We start from the raw sequence: 17,388 nt of genomic DNA, 5'->3' as shown, positions 1-17,388 counted from the left end.
AACAGTGCTTGCAGGATGTGCTTTGGCACAGCAACTGCCAGCCCGCAGAGCTGCCCATGGGCTCAGCCCAGCCCCTGCAGCCTCCCTCCCTGCCATGCTCTGCATGGGCACTACTCTGGTAGGCAGCTGCGGGCAGGAGCACAGTGGCCAAGGCAGCCTGCTGGGTACCAGACCCTGCCTACATCCTGCTCCACGTTGCTCATGCCTGAGGACGGGGCTGGGTGGCAGGGCTCAGACCAGACTGGGGGGGCTTTCCCTGCTGTCCCCTCCTTGGTATCACCCTGTGACCCATCTCTGTCCCCTTGCACTCCTCTGCCACAGGGCTGGAGAAGACATGCCAGTGGGTGGGAGACCTGGGGACCTGCCTGGAGAAGGTGGCCAGTGTGGACTTGCTTCTGCAAGTGCAGAAGTGCCTGCTTGCTTCTGAGGACACCCATGCTCCTTCCATCCACATGGTGGAGAGCACTGATGAGTCCCAGTGCAGGGACACAGGGACACTGGGCAAACCCCAAAACAGGGGCAGGTACCAGGAAAAGCCACAGCTCATCTGGGGCATTGGAGTTCTGGCTAGCAGCTGGGATGGGAGAGGTGCTCGGTAGACATGAGATACGGTTTGTGCTTGCTTTCAAAGATGACCCCTTGGAAATCCCTTTGGGGAACTGAAACCCCACACAGGGCTACCTGTCTCTTCCACAAGGAGCTACAGCCCTGCCAGAGAGTCTGGAGAAAACACAAGGACATAGGTCAAGATGTGTAGGCACAGAGAGATCTGCGAGCATCTACCAGGGTGCAGCACACTGCCATGGGGCAGCACGGGACATGCACTGTGCAACAGGAGCCCATCCTGGCATGGGGCACCCCCCCAGCCATGTGAGAAAGAACCCAGCCATGGGGCACCCAGCTGTGGGTGATACTGCCACCCACATGGCACAGGGGAAGTGCTCAGAGTGTGCTTTGACAGCAGCAGGAAGGACCTGCTTGGGGGCTGGGACAAAGCAAAACCACAGAAAAGAGGAAGCCCTAAGTACTCCAGCCCAGAACCAGCAGCTGCCCCAGAGTACCTGCGTGGGCAGTCACCAGCCCTGTCTGCGCCGTGCTGCGCCGTGCTGTGCCGTGCCACACCGTGCCGAGCTGCTGTCCATTCCACAGTAAGTCTGCAGGCTGAGCCCACATGCCAGCACTGCTGTACAACATGGGGAGAGGGGGGCTAAGCAACGGGTTGGCTCCTGGTGCTGCCAGCCTGAGGATCTGCCCTTCCAGAACAATCTTTGAATGTGGGGCAGTGTCCCCACTGCTGGGGACTGGCAGGCAAAGGGGCCCGAAGCACCGGTGTCCTCATGCATAGTGCAGGGAGCCGGCAGAGCTGTTTTTCCCTCTTCAGATGATTTTTTTTTTTTTTTTTTTTTTTTTTCTGGAGCCTAAACTTAGCTCATGTATTTTAGCATGCCAGACGGAGCAGGCCAGAGCAGGGAAGGGATTTGCAAAAAAGTAAAGCTGCTGCAAATCAGCTGGGAAAGCAGGACAACACCTTCCACAAGCCTCCAAAATCACAGAGAAACCAGCACCCCCTGCCTGGCTGTTGGGCTGGGGCATCTAATTTGCTTTCAGAGGTTACCTTGAAAGGGAAACTGTCTTTTGTGCTGAACACTGTGGGTGACCTGCCAAAAATTTGGCTGCAACACATGCAGAAATGCAAACTGCCAAATGGATAGGGAAAGGAGCTGAGAGGGAGCTCCCTGTACACCCGCGGCTGTGCCCTGCAGCCCATTCCATGCCCGGCCACCCAGCATTGCCAAAGCATGGGGAAAAAAATCAGGCAGTGTCCAGCCATGCAGTCCTTGGGACCAGCACTCATGGGGTTTTGAGCTGGTTGCTGGCACCTGGTGCAGCTGAATGTCGCCCCCCTTTCCCCCCATCTGCTCCTGCTGCTTTCTATTTCAGTGAGCAACTCTGACTCAGTTAAGAAGCAGAACCTTTGTCAAGGCCAGACATGGGCAGAAGGGCACTGCAGTGGAGTGAACGAAGGTGTAAATGCGCATCTCATGCTGGATGGTGGGTGACTGGGGTTCCCACATGCCTACAGGCTGAGCCCCGCCAGCTGGAGACCTACAGCAGCCCAGCTGTGGGGGAGCCAAATGCTCTCTGCCCTGCCTGCTGGGGACTGGAAACCTGGGGCACCTGATAATAAAGTATGGGTATATGCGGTGCCAAGACAACCAGCTCCCAGACCTGGTGTCTTCATGGCTGGTGAGAGCACCCCAAGCCCAGGGAGAGCACTACAAGCCAGGTAGGAGCCCTGCCATCACTGCAGGAGGGTGCTGGGACAAGCGAGGCACGTTTCAGGCAGGACCCTGATCTGGCCTCGAGTGGGGTTTGGGACTTCCTGATTGCTCCCAAGAACACCCCAATGGCTGATCCATGAGTGGGTTCAGGGATGGAGCGTTGCTCTGGGGTGTGGGTTCACAGCATTTCCTGTAATGACTCCCAGCCAGCTGTGAGGCAGGACTTGGGGTACTCCCTCACTCTTTGGCATATGGCCCCAACTTGTAGCCCCCCAGAAAGAACCGCATGTTCCTCCCAGGCTTTGCTGTGGCAAGGCTGGCTGCATTTCAAGCTCAAAATGCCCCCCCAGGCAAAGCGAGAAGTGTGGAATGGGACTGTGCCTCTTTGTCAGATGGGGAAACTGAGGCACAGAGCAAGTGACAAGGAAAGCATCCCTTGTGCATGCAACTGGGAGTAGTGCTCATCAGTTGTGACACGGGGACAGGTGGCTGCTGACTGTTGGCTCTGTACTCCCTCCCCATCTCCTTCAGCAATAGCACTGCTTGCCCCTAGAGACTGGGGTCACTGGGGAACACATGAGGGAGGGTGATGCAAATGACAGCACCAGCTTGGTGTGACAGGGCTGCAACAGCTCCTGCCTCTTCCTACCCTGACAGGTAGCCTCAGGGAAAGTCCTTTTATCTGTTACATATGGGATTTTCTGAGCTTAAAAGACAACACAAAAGGAAGAAAAAAAAAAAAAAAAAAAAGAAAAAAAAGGCCCAGAAAAAAAAAATGGAATCCACATGGTGAAAGCTGTGGGTCCCTCTGTGGCACCTGGGATGGCGTGCAACCATCCCCTTGCTTGGCGGAGGTGCTGCCAACATCTCCAGCCTGCCCCAAGCCAGGGATCCCTGCTGGGTTATGGCAGCGGGTGCATGGGTGGACCCTGCAGGGTGGGCAGAGGTATACTGGGGCCTGGGGGCTCCTCCTGTGCCTGAGCCCTGTGGGGTTTGGGCGCCATGGAGGAAGCGCAAAGTTTTTCTCCAGCCACTCCAGCCCCAGCATCTCCTCGTTCCTCCATTTTTCTGCCAGCCAGGTGGCTGAGCAAGCTGAGCTGATGGCCCTTGCTGGCTTCTTCTGTCCCAGGCACAGCCTCCAAGGAGGTGACACCACCAAGAAGGTGACACTACCAAGGTGACAGCCAGCCCTGCTGAGCACCGGCAGCATGTCCCGGGCATCACCACTGCCACGGCTGCCATGGGGCCGGCCCAGTATGAAAGCAGTGGTCACTGCTGGGTTGCTTGTCACCATGCTCTGGAACCTGAAGTGCTTCATCAACTCATCTAACATCTCTGGTAAAGCCCCCAAGCATACTAAGCCACTGGTGGTCCTAGTGTGGGAATGGCCTTCAAATCAGGTCCCAAACATCAGTGGGGACATTTGTTATGAGCTGTACAGCATTGAGGGATGCTGGCTCACCATGGAGCAGCAGCTCCTGCACCAGGCAGATGTGGTGGTGTTTCCTCACACCAGGCTCCAGCAGGGCAGGGACAAGCTGCCCCGGGAGAAGCCACCAGGGCAGAACTGGGTGTGGGTCTCCCTGGAGTCCCCCACAAACACTAAAGCATTAACAGGATGGAACCAGACATTCAACTGGGTGATGACCTACAGACGAGACTCAGACATCTTCATTCCCTATGGCAAGCTTGTGCCCAACCGGTCAGCCACCATGAACATCCCCATGAAGACCAACTTGGTATCTTGGGTTATTAGCAACTATCACAGGACTCAGAAAAGAGCTGAAGTCTACAAGAACCTGTCCAGGTACCTCCATGTGAACATATATGGGAAGGCAAGCAAAAATCCGCTTTGCAAAGACTGCCTTTTGCCAACGACATCCAAGTCCAAGTTTTACCTGGCCTTCGAGAACTCCATCCACCAGGACTACATCACTGAGAAGCTCTGGAGGAACTCCCTGATGGCTGGCACTGTGCCTGTGGTGCTGGGGCCTGCCCGGGCCAACTACGAGCAGTTCATCCCTGCGGATTCATTTATTCATGTTGATGACTTTAGTTCCCTGGCAGAGCTGGCCACCTTCCTGAAGACCATGAACTCCAGCCGTTACCAGCAGTTCTTCGTATGGCAGAAGAAGTACAGTGTGAAGCTCTATGCAGACTGGAGGGAGCGCATTTGTACCATCTGTGCCATGTATCCCAGCCTGCCCCAAGGCCGTGTCTATCCCAACCTGGAGAGCTGGTTCAACACCTAGTGCAGAGCTGACATGTGCTGAGGGCACTCAGCACTGCCAGACATCAGGGATGCATTTGTGCAGAATATAGAAGTGGGAGGAGTGTGGGGCACCCTGCGACAGAACAGGATGCTGTGCAGGGAGGGATGTGAGACCTCTAATACTCGCCCTGTTGTTGCCTCACTGTTACCTTGAGCAACTCTGTATGACTTAGCTTCCTGCAAAATGTGACCCCATACTGACCTACCCCGCTATGGTGCTGGAATAACCACAGGGTGCTTTGGAAATAAATGACACAGCTTTTCAGAGGCTTGGCCCATCTGTCAGGGCCTGGGAAGGGCTGAGGGCAGGCAAGGACAACAGGAACCATCAGCTCCCCAACCTTCCTTTCCTCCTCATGCCCTTGTAATCATGCTGTACCCCCCCCCCCCCCACTACCTGGACAGCAAATCCGTGGTGGCAGAGGCCCTTGGCAATGTTTCTGGATGGGTGACAGCAGCTTTGGGGGGGAGGGTGTTGAGAGGGAGGAGGGATGGGAGAGACATGGTCCCCCGAGACCTCAGGGCAAGAGGCTGCATCCTGCCAGGGACCCAGCATCCTGTAGCCAAGGACAAGCAGCTCACACATCGCACCAGCTCCCACAGCCTCCGTGCTGGCACAGCCCTGCAGAACCCATTTCCCCTGCCCCTGCTCTCTTGCCGCTGGTGTCCCTGTGCTGGCAGGACACCGGATGCTCTCAAGAGCAATCACAGCCTGCTCAGTGCAAGGCCGAGTCAGAGCAGGATGACTGTGGTTTTGCACTGCCGGCTGTATGTACTGCTGCGACAGGAAGCTGTTGAGATGGTGCTGTCCTGAACTTTGCAGCAAGCCAAGAGCAAACACCCCACACCAGTGTCCTTGGCAATGCCAGCCCCTGCATACCCCATGCCATGCACACACCACGTGCCCTGGGCACCCCCACACCAAGAGCATCCCACTCTGCGCTGTGTACACCCCCCCTCTGTGGTCACTGCATGGCAAGCAGCCTGCACTGTGGGCACCCTGCAGCACACATACACTGCCTGGGAAGCTCCCTGCACTGCAGGCACCCTAACTCAAGAGCATCCTGCACTGTGGGCCCCCTGCTAGCACACATACCCTGCATTGTGGGTACCTTGCACTGAAAGCACCCTGCCCTGTGGACACTGCACTTTTGAGGACCCTGCCCACTCTGCACCACCTATACCCTGTGACACACACTCCTGACCACGCAAAGGGCATCCTGCTCTGTGCGCACCCTCTACCCTGGGCATGGGCAGCCCCTAGGCACGCCATGGGGAAGCACCCATCTGGGACTGGCAGCAGACGTTGGGGATAGGCAACAGAACCGGGCAGGAATGTGACTGCTCCATCCTTGCCTCACTTTCTGTGCAGACCCAAACTTCACCATGTCTCCTCAAGTCATTTACCTCCCCGGTAACAGTGACTCATTTTGTCACACATTTTGCCCAGTTTTCCTCACTGCAGCCCCCAAGACTACACAGCCTGAGCCCCACCACCCTGCCCAGCAGCACCCAGCAAGCTGCCGGCCACCCACTGGACCTGGTCGCATGGGTGATAACCCACAGCAGAGGGGACAATCCTGCTTGCAGTGTGTGCTTTGTGAACACGCCCCAGCATCAGCCTGGTCCAGACCTGCCTCACGTGGCAGTTTGACAAGACATGCCACAATCTTCTGATTTCTGCAGTGTGGTTTCTCATTTTGTCTTCTGGATCAACTGAAAACTGAGCAGGAACATGTCACAACCCTGTCAGTGCTGCCCTCACCTCCATGGCAGCACGGTCCCAACAAGCCTCAGCTGGCTGCATCACTTCTCCATCATCACACATGGCCATGAGGGCTCTGGGGCTGCAGGATCTGGGGGTCCCAGAGCCTGCTCCCAAGGAGTTCCTACCCGGCTGTGCAAACTGCAAATCTCTGCAGCAGATAATCAGATGGTTGAAACTTGCAGAGTCAAACCTAAGCAATGTGACAGCCTTCCCAGGCAGAAATGGCACCTCTGTATGCAAACCTATGGTCTAGTGTATCACAGACTGCCAGCCCCCATCACCCCCAGCTCACTCCCCCCTCCCCCCACCAGTGTGCTAGGCAAGAGCCAAGGGCATTTCTGGCCACAGAAGTTTGCAGCAGGCGCTGCGCCTGGCTGTGAGCCCCACGATTTGAATCCTGCTGTTAAATCAGGCTGTGGGCAAGGAGCCCTGGGCATCCAGGTACTAAGGAACAAGTGAGGACACAGGGGTGAGGGCAATGGGGTCCTGCATGTGTTTCCACCTCAGCCCTTTGTAGGATACCAAGGTGCTCTGAGAGCAGCAGCCAGCTCCTGCACAGCCCATGAGAATGAGGGTGCAGACCATCCCCGAAAAGCAAGAGCAAAACCATCATTAACTGGCAGCTGAGCTAAAAAGAGGGCTTTTCAGAGTTGGTTTCAATACAGATCTGGTCACTTCATTGCTTGTGCTCGGGGAGAACAACCCTTAGGGTGCAGACTTGGCTGCAGCAAACCAGGCTGCACAGCCAAGGGTGCTGAGCAGTGAGTTGTCGCACCCAGGAAGTGCCCTGCTTCTCCCATTTGGCAGTCCCATGCACCTCCTGCTGGCATCACCCTGCACAGCCTTGCTCCCAGCTGGCCCATGCCGTGGGGCTTCTTGGCCACCAGCACAGCCACCTGGCAGTGCTGAGGCTGTCCAGGATGCGCCTTGCCCAGGACTTGCATATTGCTCTTGCAAGCAGTGGTCAAGCAGCACACCCCAGCAAGCCCTTCCCTGTTCATGGACCCTGGAGGGACCCTTCACCTGAGACTCCCTTGGGCTTTTGCCTTTCCAAAAAGTAACTATGGAAAAAAATAGAAGCCCCACAAGGGTGGGAAGTGACCCCTGTGCACACTCCTGAACACATCTGCTTTTGCAGATGGGAAAGGAAATGGTCTGTGTGCCCCCACCGACCTCCAACCCAGTTCCTGGAGCTGGACACATTGCTCCAAAAGCTGCCAGGCCCCTTGGTTACAAGCCGGATCGGATCCAGAGCAGCTCACGAGCCAGCACCAACTGACCTTAATTACCTCCAGCAGCACGAAGCAGTGGCTCAGCTGCAATTTAAATTCTGCTGTTCAGCAGAACTCCCGGCTGCAGTGTGGGCACCAGTTTGCTGTATCTCCAGCCACTGCAGGCAGCAACAAGCTGGGTCTTTTAGATTGTGGCAGCACCAACTCTCACAACCGAGTTCAGTGTAACCTCTCTGCCTGCTCAAGCCTTAGGCATAACAGGGAGCTCAGCCCCTCTTGGGTGCACCATCCAGCTGCTAGAACAGCACAGCACAGCCCCTCCCCACACTCCCCATGTGCAGCCAGACCCAGACTGACACAGCCGTGGTCTGCAGACAGTGACCACAGCAGGACCCAAGCAGGCACAGGACATAAAGGAGGCAAGGAAAGAGCTGACTAGCTCTCATGCCCCAAAGAACTGAGATTTATTTCACTGCCAGAGGGAATATGATTAAGGAAAAAAAAAATCATCATCAACTACAGCAGGCTCAAAGGCACGGGGTGCTAGCAGCATGGACAGGATGGCATCAGCCTCACTGTGGGCCCTGGGCTGGGATCCCTGCAGAATAGCCCCAGGGCAGCCCAGCTAGGGCTCTAGAGAGTGAAGAGGGCCCAGAGGCTCCGGGGTGATGCTGGGAGAAGAGCCCTGGGCCCTGCCCTGCTGACCTGCCAAAGGGGGCAGGCAGCAGGGTAACCCTCCTGTGTTGCCAGGACAAGCAGGGCTGGAGGCTGGGGCTGCTGAGGGCTCCCCCCACAGCATCATGCAATAGCCCTTGGCTCACCCCAGCCACCCGGAACAGTGGGCAGAGCCCATGCGGGGACCTCCCCTTCCCCGTGTGCAATGCCCCAGCCCTGCTCTATATAACAGGGAGGAGGCATCTGGGAAACTAGTGATCACTACAAAGAATTTTGCTTTTTAAAAACTAGAAATACAGCCAAAACCATTAGAAAAAAAAAAAACAAACAAGCAAACAAACAAAAAAAAACAAACAAAAAAACAAACCAAACCAAACAAACAAACAAAAAAAAAAAACAACTCCCCTCACCCCTAAAAAATTTTGAAATGCTTTTTTTCTGGTTCTCACAGGAGCAGCTTGGCAGGGGTCAGGCACAGGCAGCTCCACCCAGCCCCCAGGCACACATGGCTTTGGCAGGTAACAGTGAGGGAGCTCTCCCCCACACCCCTGAAAGGCAGGAGGGTGCTGACCCTATGCAGGGGAGCTGCTGGGACCAGCGAACTCACGTAACTGGGAAGGACTGGGAGCAACTGTAGAGAGCGGGCACCATCCCCACGCTTGTCTCCTGGCCCTTCCTCAGCCCTTCAGGCCCCAAAAGCTGTAAAATAGCACAGCCACTGCCCAGACAAGCCCTGGGAGCAGGGCCAGAGCCATGCCCGTGCCTTGTCGGGGCAAGGGGAGGATGCTGCCCCTGGACAGATGGGCTGCAGTTGGGGCGCACTTCTGCCTGCCCTGGTTCAGTGGCTGCTGTTGTTCATGGAGAGCCCAGGCTGCAGAGCTTGAGGGAACATCTCAGCCTTGTGGAAGGGCGGCATGTAGACAGGAGGGGATGGCGCTAAGCTATAACCCTGGGACGTCACTGGGATGGGTAGGCCAGGGGGCACCAGGGACTGGTTCATGTCGTACATCACCCCCTCCGTCTCATTGCCAAAGGGCAGCAGCAGCCGCTTGCCTTTCTGACGCCGGTTGCAGAACCAGACCCGGACAACCTGTGAGGGAGGGGAGATAAGGCAAGGATGAGTGGTGCTCTGCAAGCCCAGGGACAGTGTGGCAACAAGACCCTTCTGCTGGTGGCACCTCCATGGCCCTGAAGCACCTGACCTCCTGCACGGCTCCTCCTGGGGCTCAGCATGGAGGGTCAGATGGTGGCAACCAGCTCCAGCCACCCTCCCACACCTTCTTCCAGTATCAAAACTGGCCTGATGTGGATGCTCAGGAACTGCAGATGTTTGGAACCCCTGCCCCCCACCCTCCAAACCTACATCTTTGTCCAGGTTCAGGTCTTCAGCGATCTGGGATATCTCCTGGGGACTGGGCTTCACACATTTGCGGAAGAAGCTCTCCAGCGTTCCCTTCACATTGGTCTCGATGCTGGTCCTGCGTTTTCTCTTCCGGGCTTGGGCCAGCACTTGCTCTGCATTGCACATCTGGAAGTGAGAGAGACCACACACTTGGTCACAGGTCCTGGCAATGTCCCCCCAGCCTCCGGACACACACACACACAGCTGGCTGCAGAGGTCTGGGAGGGATGGCAGACTTTGTCCCTATGACCGTCTGCCAGCACAGACTCTTTCTGATCACCAGTGCAGAGAGATGCAGTAAAAGCTCAGAGTTCACTGCTGAGCTTCACCCCACTGCAACTGGGGTCATTCCCAGCATCCTACCGCTGATTCCCCACCTGCATGGGCAGAGTAGATGGACACATCTTTCTGCGTTACATCCCATCCCTCCAGCCTGCCCTCAGGGAGCAGCGAGATGCATCTCCAGCTCATCCCAGACTCCATCAGTAGCCAGCTGCTCTGAGACGAGCTGCCCCTGCTGTCACATGGTGCATATGGGGGAATTTGGGCTCCCACCTGACTGGCTGAAGGGTGCTACTTAGCATATCAGCAGTGGGCTGAGTACTCCCCTCCCTCTCGGGACCAAACCCATGGCTGTGAGAAAGGCAGTGAGCCACTGCCATGGCAAGGGAAGCCTGCTCCTCCCCTCCTCTCCCAAAAAGCATGTGTGCAGGGCAGAAGAGGCCGCAGCTCATCTGTCAGCACATAAACCAGACACCCTGCCCTGCCCAGCCCCGTACCTCCTGCATGTTGTCTGTGTTCTCTGCTTCATTGAGCCAACGCTGTAGCAGCGGCTTCAGCTTGCACATGTTCTTGAAGCTGAGCTGGAGCGCTTCGAAGCGGCAGATGGTAGTCTGGCTGAACATCTTCCCTGCACGGGGAGGCAGGCGCTGTTATGCACAGCTCCCTGAGGGCAGCTGCCACCCCCAGCAGCCCCCCAGGCCTCCTCAGGGACCAGGCACCAGAAAGGGCATTTTCCCTGCTGGTTCAGCACTCAGAAACTCTTCAGAAACAGCTATTGTAAACCAGTTCATTGGTGTTAACAGCAGCTTTAGCAAATACAGGCTGGTGCTGGCCACTGCTTTTGCAGGTCGTTATGTAGCAAAAGTCTCTTTTGCCCAGGTGACCTATCCCCATGTTGCCCTTTCACCCCCCCCCCAGGTATGGGGAGAGATGTGGAGAAAAGCTTACCATAGAGAGTGCCCAGAGCCAGCCCCACGTCAGCCTGTGTGAAACCCAGCATTATGCGCTTGTGTTTAAGGTCCTTGGCGAACTGCTCCAGCTCTTCAGAGGTTGGTGCATCCTGGCAGGGAAAAGCAAACTCAGAGGGGAAAACTTGCACCCACCTGGGCTAGGACTGCAAAGAGCAGAGTCCCATCACTGGGGGGGGGGGGGCAGTACAGGCATGGGATAGGGACGAGGAGTGGAGATCCCTTGGTAGCACTGATGCACACCTGCCGTTGCCACCTAGGGTTGATGGGGTAGCGGCAGAAAGGATTTTCCCCAACCCCCAAACAATGGACTCCACTGGGCTCTGGACCCCTAGTGTCCCCCCCCCCCCCCCCGCACGCCTTGCTCCACACAGGAGCACATGGAGAAACCTCTGGCCCTTTTCTGGGACAGAATGCATGATGTGGAGCACCAGAGCCCCGAGGTGTGGGTAGCTCTGCCCTGAGGTGCGGGCAGCACGTCTCTTCTGCCTGGGCTCACACCCACAGCCTGACCAAGGGCACCACAGACCCACAGGCACAGCTTTGGTGATGTCCCCAGCATCATTCCTCTACCATGCACCCCACAGCATGTCCCCTGGGATGCAGGGCAGGCACCAGCCCCTCTCCTGGCTGAGCCAGGAGAAAATGAAGAAATGACTCAGATAAAGTGAATTTTGAAAGAACATATGATTTGACTGGGTTTCAAGCACAATTTGCAACAGCCAGACTTCACTTTTGGAAAGCTGCTTACCTAAGTGCTTCACTTCCTCCCTGCAGTACAGTCTTGAACAGCTGTAGTGGGCATTTTGCAATCTTTTCACCAATTTTCACATTTGCCGCATTTTTCATATTTTACATGCATACCTCCTGCTGGCCAGTCTCAGCTTTTAATTGCTCAAGTACATTGGCAACAAGAAGCCCAAAGCATCCCTACCATGGGGCACTCTGACCCTCTTAGGAGAGAACTGTTCCTTCTGCCTCAACACAGCACAGCAGGATGTGAACTGCAGGGCGGGCAGGAGAGCTGCGCCCGGCTGTGTAACACACACACCAGTACCCCACGGGCTGGGCTCCAACCTTATTTTGCCACTTACACAGCAGCAACTCTGTGCAAAAACAAGAAACCCACACCAGAAAAATAAAAGCTCAGAAAAGCTTTGAAACAAACCACTTCATCGTTGCTGCTAACCCCAGAGAGTGTTTGCTGGGAAGTATGCTTTTACATCATGACACGAAAAAAAAAGAAATCCCCAAATACAACTGCCAGTCACACTGCTAAATGAAGGTGTCTCCCCTCACCGGGGGCAGCCAGCAGGGCTGCTCTCGTCCCAGTGATGCCCGTGGGTGTTGTGAGTGGGCGCAGCCCTGCGGGGCGCGGTGTGGGGCAACCGCGTGCTCCCTCCCCGGCCGCGATGGTTGGAGGTGGCCGCGGCGACCGGGAGCTGAGCGGGGCAGAGCCCCGGGCCCGACCGCGTTGCGCTGCCCCGGGCTCCCGACCAAGCGGAGCCCCCTCTTCTTCAGCAGGGGCTTGAGGGGCGCTGGGCGTGGCAGAGCGCCGCCCGCGGGGCCGCGAAAGCGTCTTGGTTGCTCTAAAGCACCTCTCCAAAGGCCGAGCCCTTCTTCCCTCGCCCGCCCGTAGGGGTGAGACAGCCCTGCAGCCCTGCGTGGCTGCCCCCGGTCTCTGAACTGGGGGAAGAAGGCACGGGGCTGGCTCCGCGGGCAGAGAAATGCCCCCCGGCCCGGCTGGGTGCCACCCTGGAAGTCCCCTTCTTCATCAGCGCCTCCCTGACTCCACAGGGGTCACGGCCGCGCTGAGGGGAGAGTTTGCCAGGCACAGGGCAGGTTAAGGGGTTCCCACCCCGGAGCCCCGACCTGAGAACAGGTTTGCTGCCGTCCCATCCCCTGATCTCGGGCCGATCTCCGCAGCTGCTCCACACGGCTACCCAGAACCTCTCTCTGCAGATGTTTCCTCGAAACGTTAAAAGACCTCAAAGGTGTACTTACGCCGCAAAGCTGCACTTGCGCAGGCCCCGAGGACAGAGGGAGCTGCGATGCCGGAACGAGAAGGTGCTGCCGGCAGTCGGAGCCCGGGGACCCGACGGCTGCAAGCGCTCCCAACATCCCCGCCGGCCGGGGCCGGCCGGAGCCGCTCATTCCCAGCGGGACATGGGGACGGCGGGGCCCGGTCCTGCTCGGGGTCCCGAGGACGACTCACCCACGTCCCGTTCCGATAACGCACTCCAAACCCGCCCCCGCCGACGGCCGTCCCGTCGACAGCTGCGAAGTCGGGATAGCGAGTCGCCCGTCCCGAGGCCGGGGACCGTCTACGAAGACTCGGAGCGCGCCGAGCACGCGGCGGGGCCGGGGCGGCGGGCGGGACAGCCGTCGGGGGGCAGCGGAGGGGCCCGGCCGGGCGGCGGGTCCGGGACGCGCAGGGGAAGGGAGCGGGGTCTCACCTCGTCGCCGCTGTCGCTGGAGTGTCCGCCCTCGCTGGCGGCGCCGCTGGAGCTGCCGCTGCTGCCCAGGCTGGCGAGGCCGCCGGAGCCCGGCTGCAGGGCGGCTGGGCAGAGCCCGTGGCCGGGACCGGCGGGGAAAGGGGCGGCGGCGGCAGCGCTGGGGAAGGGCGCGGCGGCGGCGGCGGCGGCGGCGGCGGGGGGCGCGGGTCCGGCCCACGGCGGGGCGGCCCAGGCGGGGCCGCAGCAGGGCGCGGCGGGCGGCGCGGCGCGGGCCTCGGGGGAGCCCTGGCGGCAGGGCCGGCCCGGGCGCGCCTCCGTCTTAGCGGGCGGCCCCGCGGCCGGGGGCAACCAGGCGCGGGCCGCCGCGGCGTCGCGGCCGCCGTCGGGCTCGGCGGCGAAAGGGAAGAAGAGCTGCTGCGGGGCCGCGCCGTCGTAGCCGCCGCGCGGGAAAGGCGGGCCGCCGTCGGGCAGGAGGCCGAAGGGGGCGGCCGGCAGCCCCCCGTCCGGGCTGAACATGGTGGCCGCGGCCTAGGGCTCCATGCGGCGCCGACGGGGCTTCGGCTCGGCCCGGCCGCCGCGCTCAGGCCGGGCGCGGGCCGTCGGCCGGTGCCTCCATGCTGCGGCGCCGACGGGGCCACTGAAGGCGGCGGGGCCGAGCCGGGCCGGGCCGGACCGTATGGAAATGGGCCCCCGCCCCATTGGCCCCCGCGGCGCGGCCCCACCGCCGGTGGGTCGGGCGTGAACTTGATCCCTTTGAGCCTTGAGGAGGGGGCAGCGGCCCGGTCGAGCAGGCCCCCACGTGCTCGCTGCCGCTGCTCGCGGCCATCGGGGCGCCCGTGAAGGGGGACAGCGACGACCCCAGCCCCGCGGGCAGGGCCGTACCCTCAGCAGCTCCTCGCCGGGGGCTCGTCGAGTGCAAGGGTGGCTCCGGAGGGGGCTGCTTTGGGGACGGGGACAGCCGCAATGGTGGGAGCAGAGGCCGGGGCAAGACTGAGGCTTTGGGGACGGGCAGCCACTGGGACACTGGTGCCTTCGTGCACCGTTCGTCCATCCCCTCCACCTCTGCAAGGATGTGGGAAACAAGATCCAAGTGGCAGCGCTTCCTGGGCAAGGCTGGGCATTCCCAGCTCCCTGACACCATGGCATGACTCTGCTCTCCCTTGCTGTGCAGTGGAAGGCTGTGCCACGGAGGCAGGCTAGAGGCCCCAGAGCTCTGGGTGTGCCTCTTGGGCTAATTGCAGCCTTCGCTATCGGGCTGATCTACTCCACAATGGACGTGCTTGATATTTTCTCTATCTCAAGGGCTTTCCTTTCCTCGCAATGGAGTTATTGGGTCCCAGGTCGAGACATTTTCACCTTTATTCCCTCCTCCCTGGCAGAAGCTTCCCAGGATGCTCCTCACAGCCTGCTCCTGATGGTCAGGCTCAAGCTGGGATGCACCTGCCCCATGGCAGCTCCTGGGGCCAGGCAGGGCCAGCCAGGCCTGGTACCTGCTGACCTGCTGACGGAGCTAGGGCAAGGGCAGCCTGATCCAGCACCTTTCCCTGTTTATTAACCCAGATTACTGGGAGCTGTTGTTTAGCCTCTGCAGTCTCACACTTGAGCTATGCCAAGGAGATAGGCTTGAGGAGCACCCTCCCTATCACTGCGTGCTGTGGCAGTGCTTCTGGCAGGCTGGAGATGAAGGCGGCTTGCTGCTGGTTTTTGCTGCTGTTTTCTGTGCATGGTGACTGAGCAGGGGTAGCTGCCCAGGGCTAGCACCCACAGCACCAGTGGCAGCCCATAGCCCAGCACAGGGCCCTGCCACAAGGGGGAAGTGGAACTGGAAACACCCCCTTCTAATGGTTTTCATATAAGTGAAAAAATGAAAAAGTGAGGTGGATTTTGGGCCCTTCCTGAGTCCTGCTGGTTTCACTGGGCGTTTACCAACCTGCCCCGATCCTGCAGTTCTAGAAGAGGACAGCAGACAAGGAAAATGACCAGGAAAAACTTGAAGGATGCAGAAAGCTAGTTGGGGACATGGGCAATCCTGAGTGAGTACCGTGTCTGCAGGACCTGCCTGGGGTGAGAAACAACAGGTGAGAATCCTTCCCACCAGTGCCCTTCTGTCTCACCGCTGCCCCAGTCACGGCTGCAGGTGCGTGTTTCAGCCAGGCCGGGGCCGTCAGCCCGGTGGGTCCCACAGGCAGGGCTGCGGAAGTCTCGCTGCGGGACACAATCGCAGCCATCAGCCCTGGCTCCTCCGGGCTCCAGCTGCGGCCCCAGGGTTTCAGAAGATGCCTCGGCTGGGCAGTAACTCCTCTTCCCTTTGATTTATTGTTCCTGGGCCGGGCCCCCTCCTCCTGCCAACCTGATCTTTCTCTCCATCCCCCCAGGAAGCAGCCCAAGCCTGCTGCCCGCCAAGGCCTCAAACACATTCCTGCTCCCTTTCATATACAGGCGGAGGGGAAGGGAGACGTTGACTTTGAACTGGCCCTTTGTAGGAGCAGGGCCCATTGTGGCGGTGATGGTTTTAGCTGGGGGATGTGGAGCGAGTCAGTGGGGTTTCTCAGTGTCCCCTGTACATTTCAATAGGGTGATCTCTGGGGCTGCGTAAGGTGGGGGTCAGTGTGTGCCAGTGGCTCGAGCTCAGCATCTCTTTGCCCTTTCAGGGCAGATCCTCCTGCTCTGTCCCCAGGCTTGGGCTGCAGCCCATCCTGGCAGGCCAAGCTCTGTGATCAGCCAGAGATCACTGGGATCCCACTAGAAAAAGCTCACTGGAAAGAACTGTGCATGTCCTCCCCAGCTCAGTAGGATAGTAGCAAGCTGGGGCAACAGAAATGCAGAAACATTTGTCTCTTTCCTTTGCTGGGTGTGCTGGTTTGGCACCGGTTTGCACTGGTTTGGAGACAGAAGATATTAAGAGAGTATGTGATCAAAGATGATGTTTTATTCACTGTCAATCCACAACACAGCTGTCAGTTCTGTGCTGGGTGCTGCAGTTTCATGCTTAGTGCAACCAAGGCAGAGTCATATGGTAGGCTGCAGCCCTGTACTGGTGGGGATGCAGCACAGCTAGACCCAAACATCACCATTTACACACCAGAATCATCGTGTGTGTGTGTGTGTGTGTGTGTGTCTGTGTGTTTGTGTGTGTCTGTGTGTGTCTGTGTCTGTGTGTGTCCGTGTGTGTGTGTGAAGCACAGCTCCTCCATGCCACTGCAGTTTGCTTGGCTGCACCAGAAGAGGTGCCAGGGCCAGGCATGCAGGGCCAGGCAGGAGAGGGCTCTCAGTCTGTGCCCTGGCCTGTGCCTTTGCGAAGGGAATTGTGACTGAGAAGCATTTGTCCCACAGTGGTAGCAACCTAGGAGGCACAGCTGGGGAGAGGCTGCAGCCTCACATGCGGGTGGTGGGTTCTCAGGCTGCTAGGGTAAGTGTTAGTGGGCTGGGACCTTTCTGAGCTGAGCTGTGCAGCAGCTCTGCCCTTGTGTGCCCACTCTGCTGCCTCTGCTCAGCAGGAGCCCCTGCTTCCTGGGCTCTGTAAGCTGCTTCAGTCTCGCTGACTCCAGGAGGACAGGCAGGAGGCTTGGTGCTTACCAACCCAGCTGAAATGGAAGTCCTGGAGGATGGTTTGGTCCAGAGCTGTGCCTTCATCAAAGAGAACCCTGCAGTACAGAGCCTGGGGTATAATTTGGGTATCATCCACATCACTGCAGTACCCAAACCTGCCAGCCCTTCCTCCCTGCCTTTTTACAGGTGGGGAAATAGAAGCACAGGCAGACGGACTGAGCACAGACCCTGTACCTGGCCCTGGTCTTTCCTGGGATGTCTGCATCATGGAAGTGATGTCCCAGGACAAATGAATCCTCTGTGCCCAGTCATGCAGCAGAGGCATGACTTCCTGGGGGACATGGGGCACCTGCTACTATGGGGCCCTGAGTAAGGGGGTCTTCCCATTGTAATGGGCTACAGGAGGAGCAGCAGGCTCCTACTCAAAGCTAAGACTTCCCCCCAAACTGGGTATGTTCTGAGAGGCAGTTGGCTCTGAGAGCAAAGGAAAGATGAATCTGGG

General features: G+C 58.5%; 2 protein-coding genes across 2 annotated transcripts; one reads left to right on the top strand and one right to left on the bottom strand.

Moving 5' to 3' along the window:
* Positions 1-990: 990 nt before the first annotated feature.
* Positions 991-4,819, top strand: FUT7 (fucosyltransferase 7). The gene is made up of 2 exons (XM_084494550.1): positions 991-1,148; positions 3,412-4,819. The coding sequence occupies exon 2, from the start codon at positions 3,491-3,493 to the stop codon at positions 4,532-4,534; it is 1,044 nt and encodes a 347-aa protein (XP_084350676.1). The 5' UTR covers positions 991-1,148; positions 3,412-3,490; the 3' UTR covers positions 4,535-4,819.
* A 3,175-nt stretch (positions 4,820-7,994) lies between these two features.
* LOC311421920 (POU domain, class 5, transcription factor 3) lies at positions 7,995-13,923 on the bottom strand. Its single transcript, XM_084494384.1, has 5 exons — positions 13,338-13,923; positions 10,862-10,973; positions 10,411-10,541; positions 9,593-9,757; positions 7,995-9,319 (listed from the first exon to the last, which is right to left on the bottom strand). The coding sequence occupies exons 1-5, from the start codon at positions 13,851-13,853 to the stop codon at positions 9,068-9,070; spliced, it is 1,176 nt and encodes a 391-aa protein (XP_084350510.1). The 5' UTR covers positions 13,854-13,923; the 3' UTR covers positions 7,995-9,067.
* Positions 13,924-17,388: the final 3,465 nt, after the last annotated feature.

Source organism: Aythya ferina (assembly GCF_964211825.1).
Source record: "Aythya ferina genome assembly, chromosome: 20".
Taxonomy (NCBI): Eukaryota; Metazoa; Chordata; class Aves; order Anseriformes; family Anatidae; genus Aythya; species Aythya ferina.
Note: the sequence above shows the minus strand (reverse complement) of the source record. Positions and strands in the feature narration are given on the sequence as shown.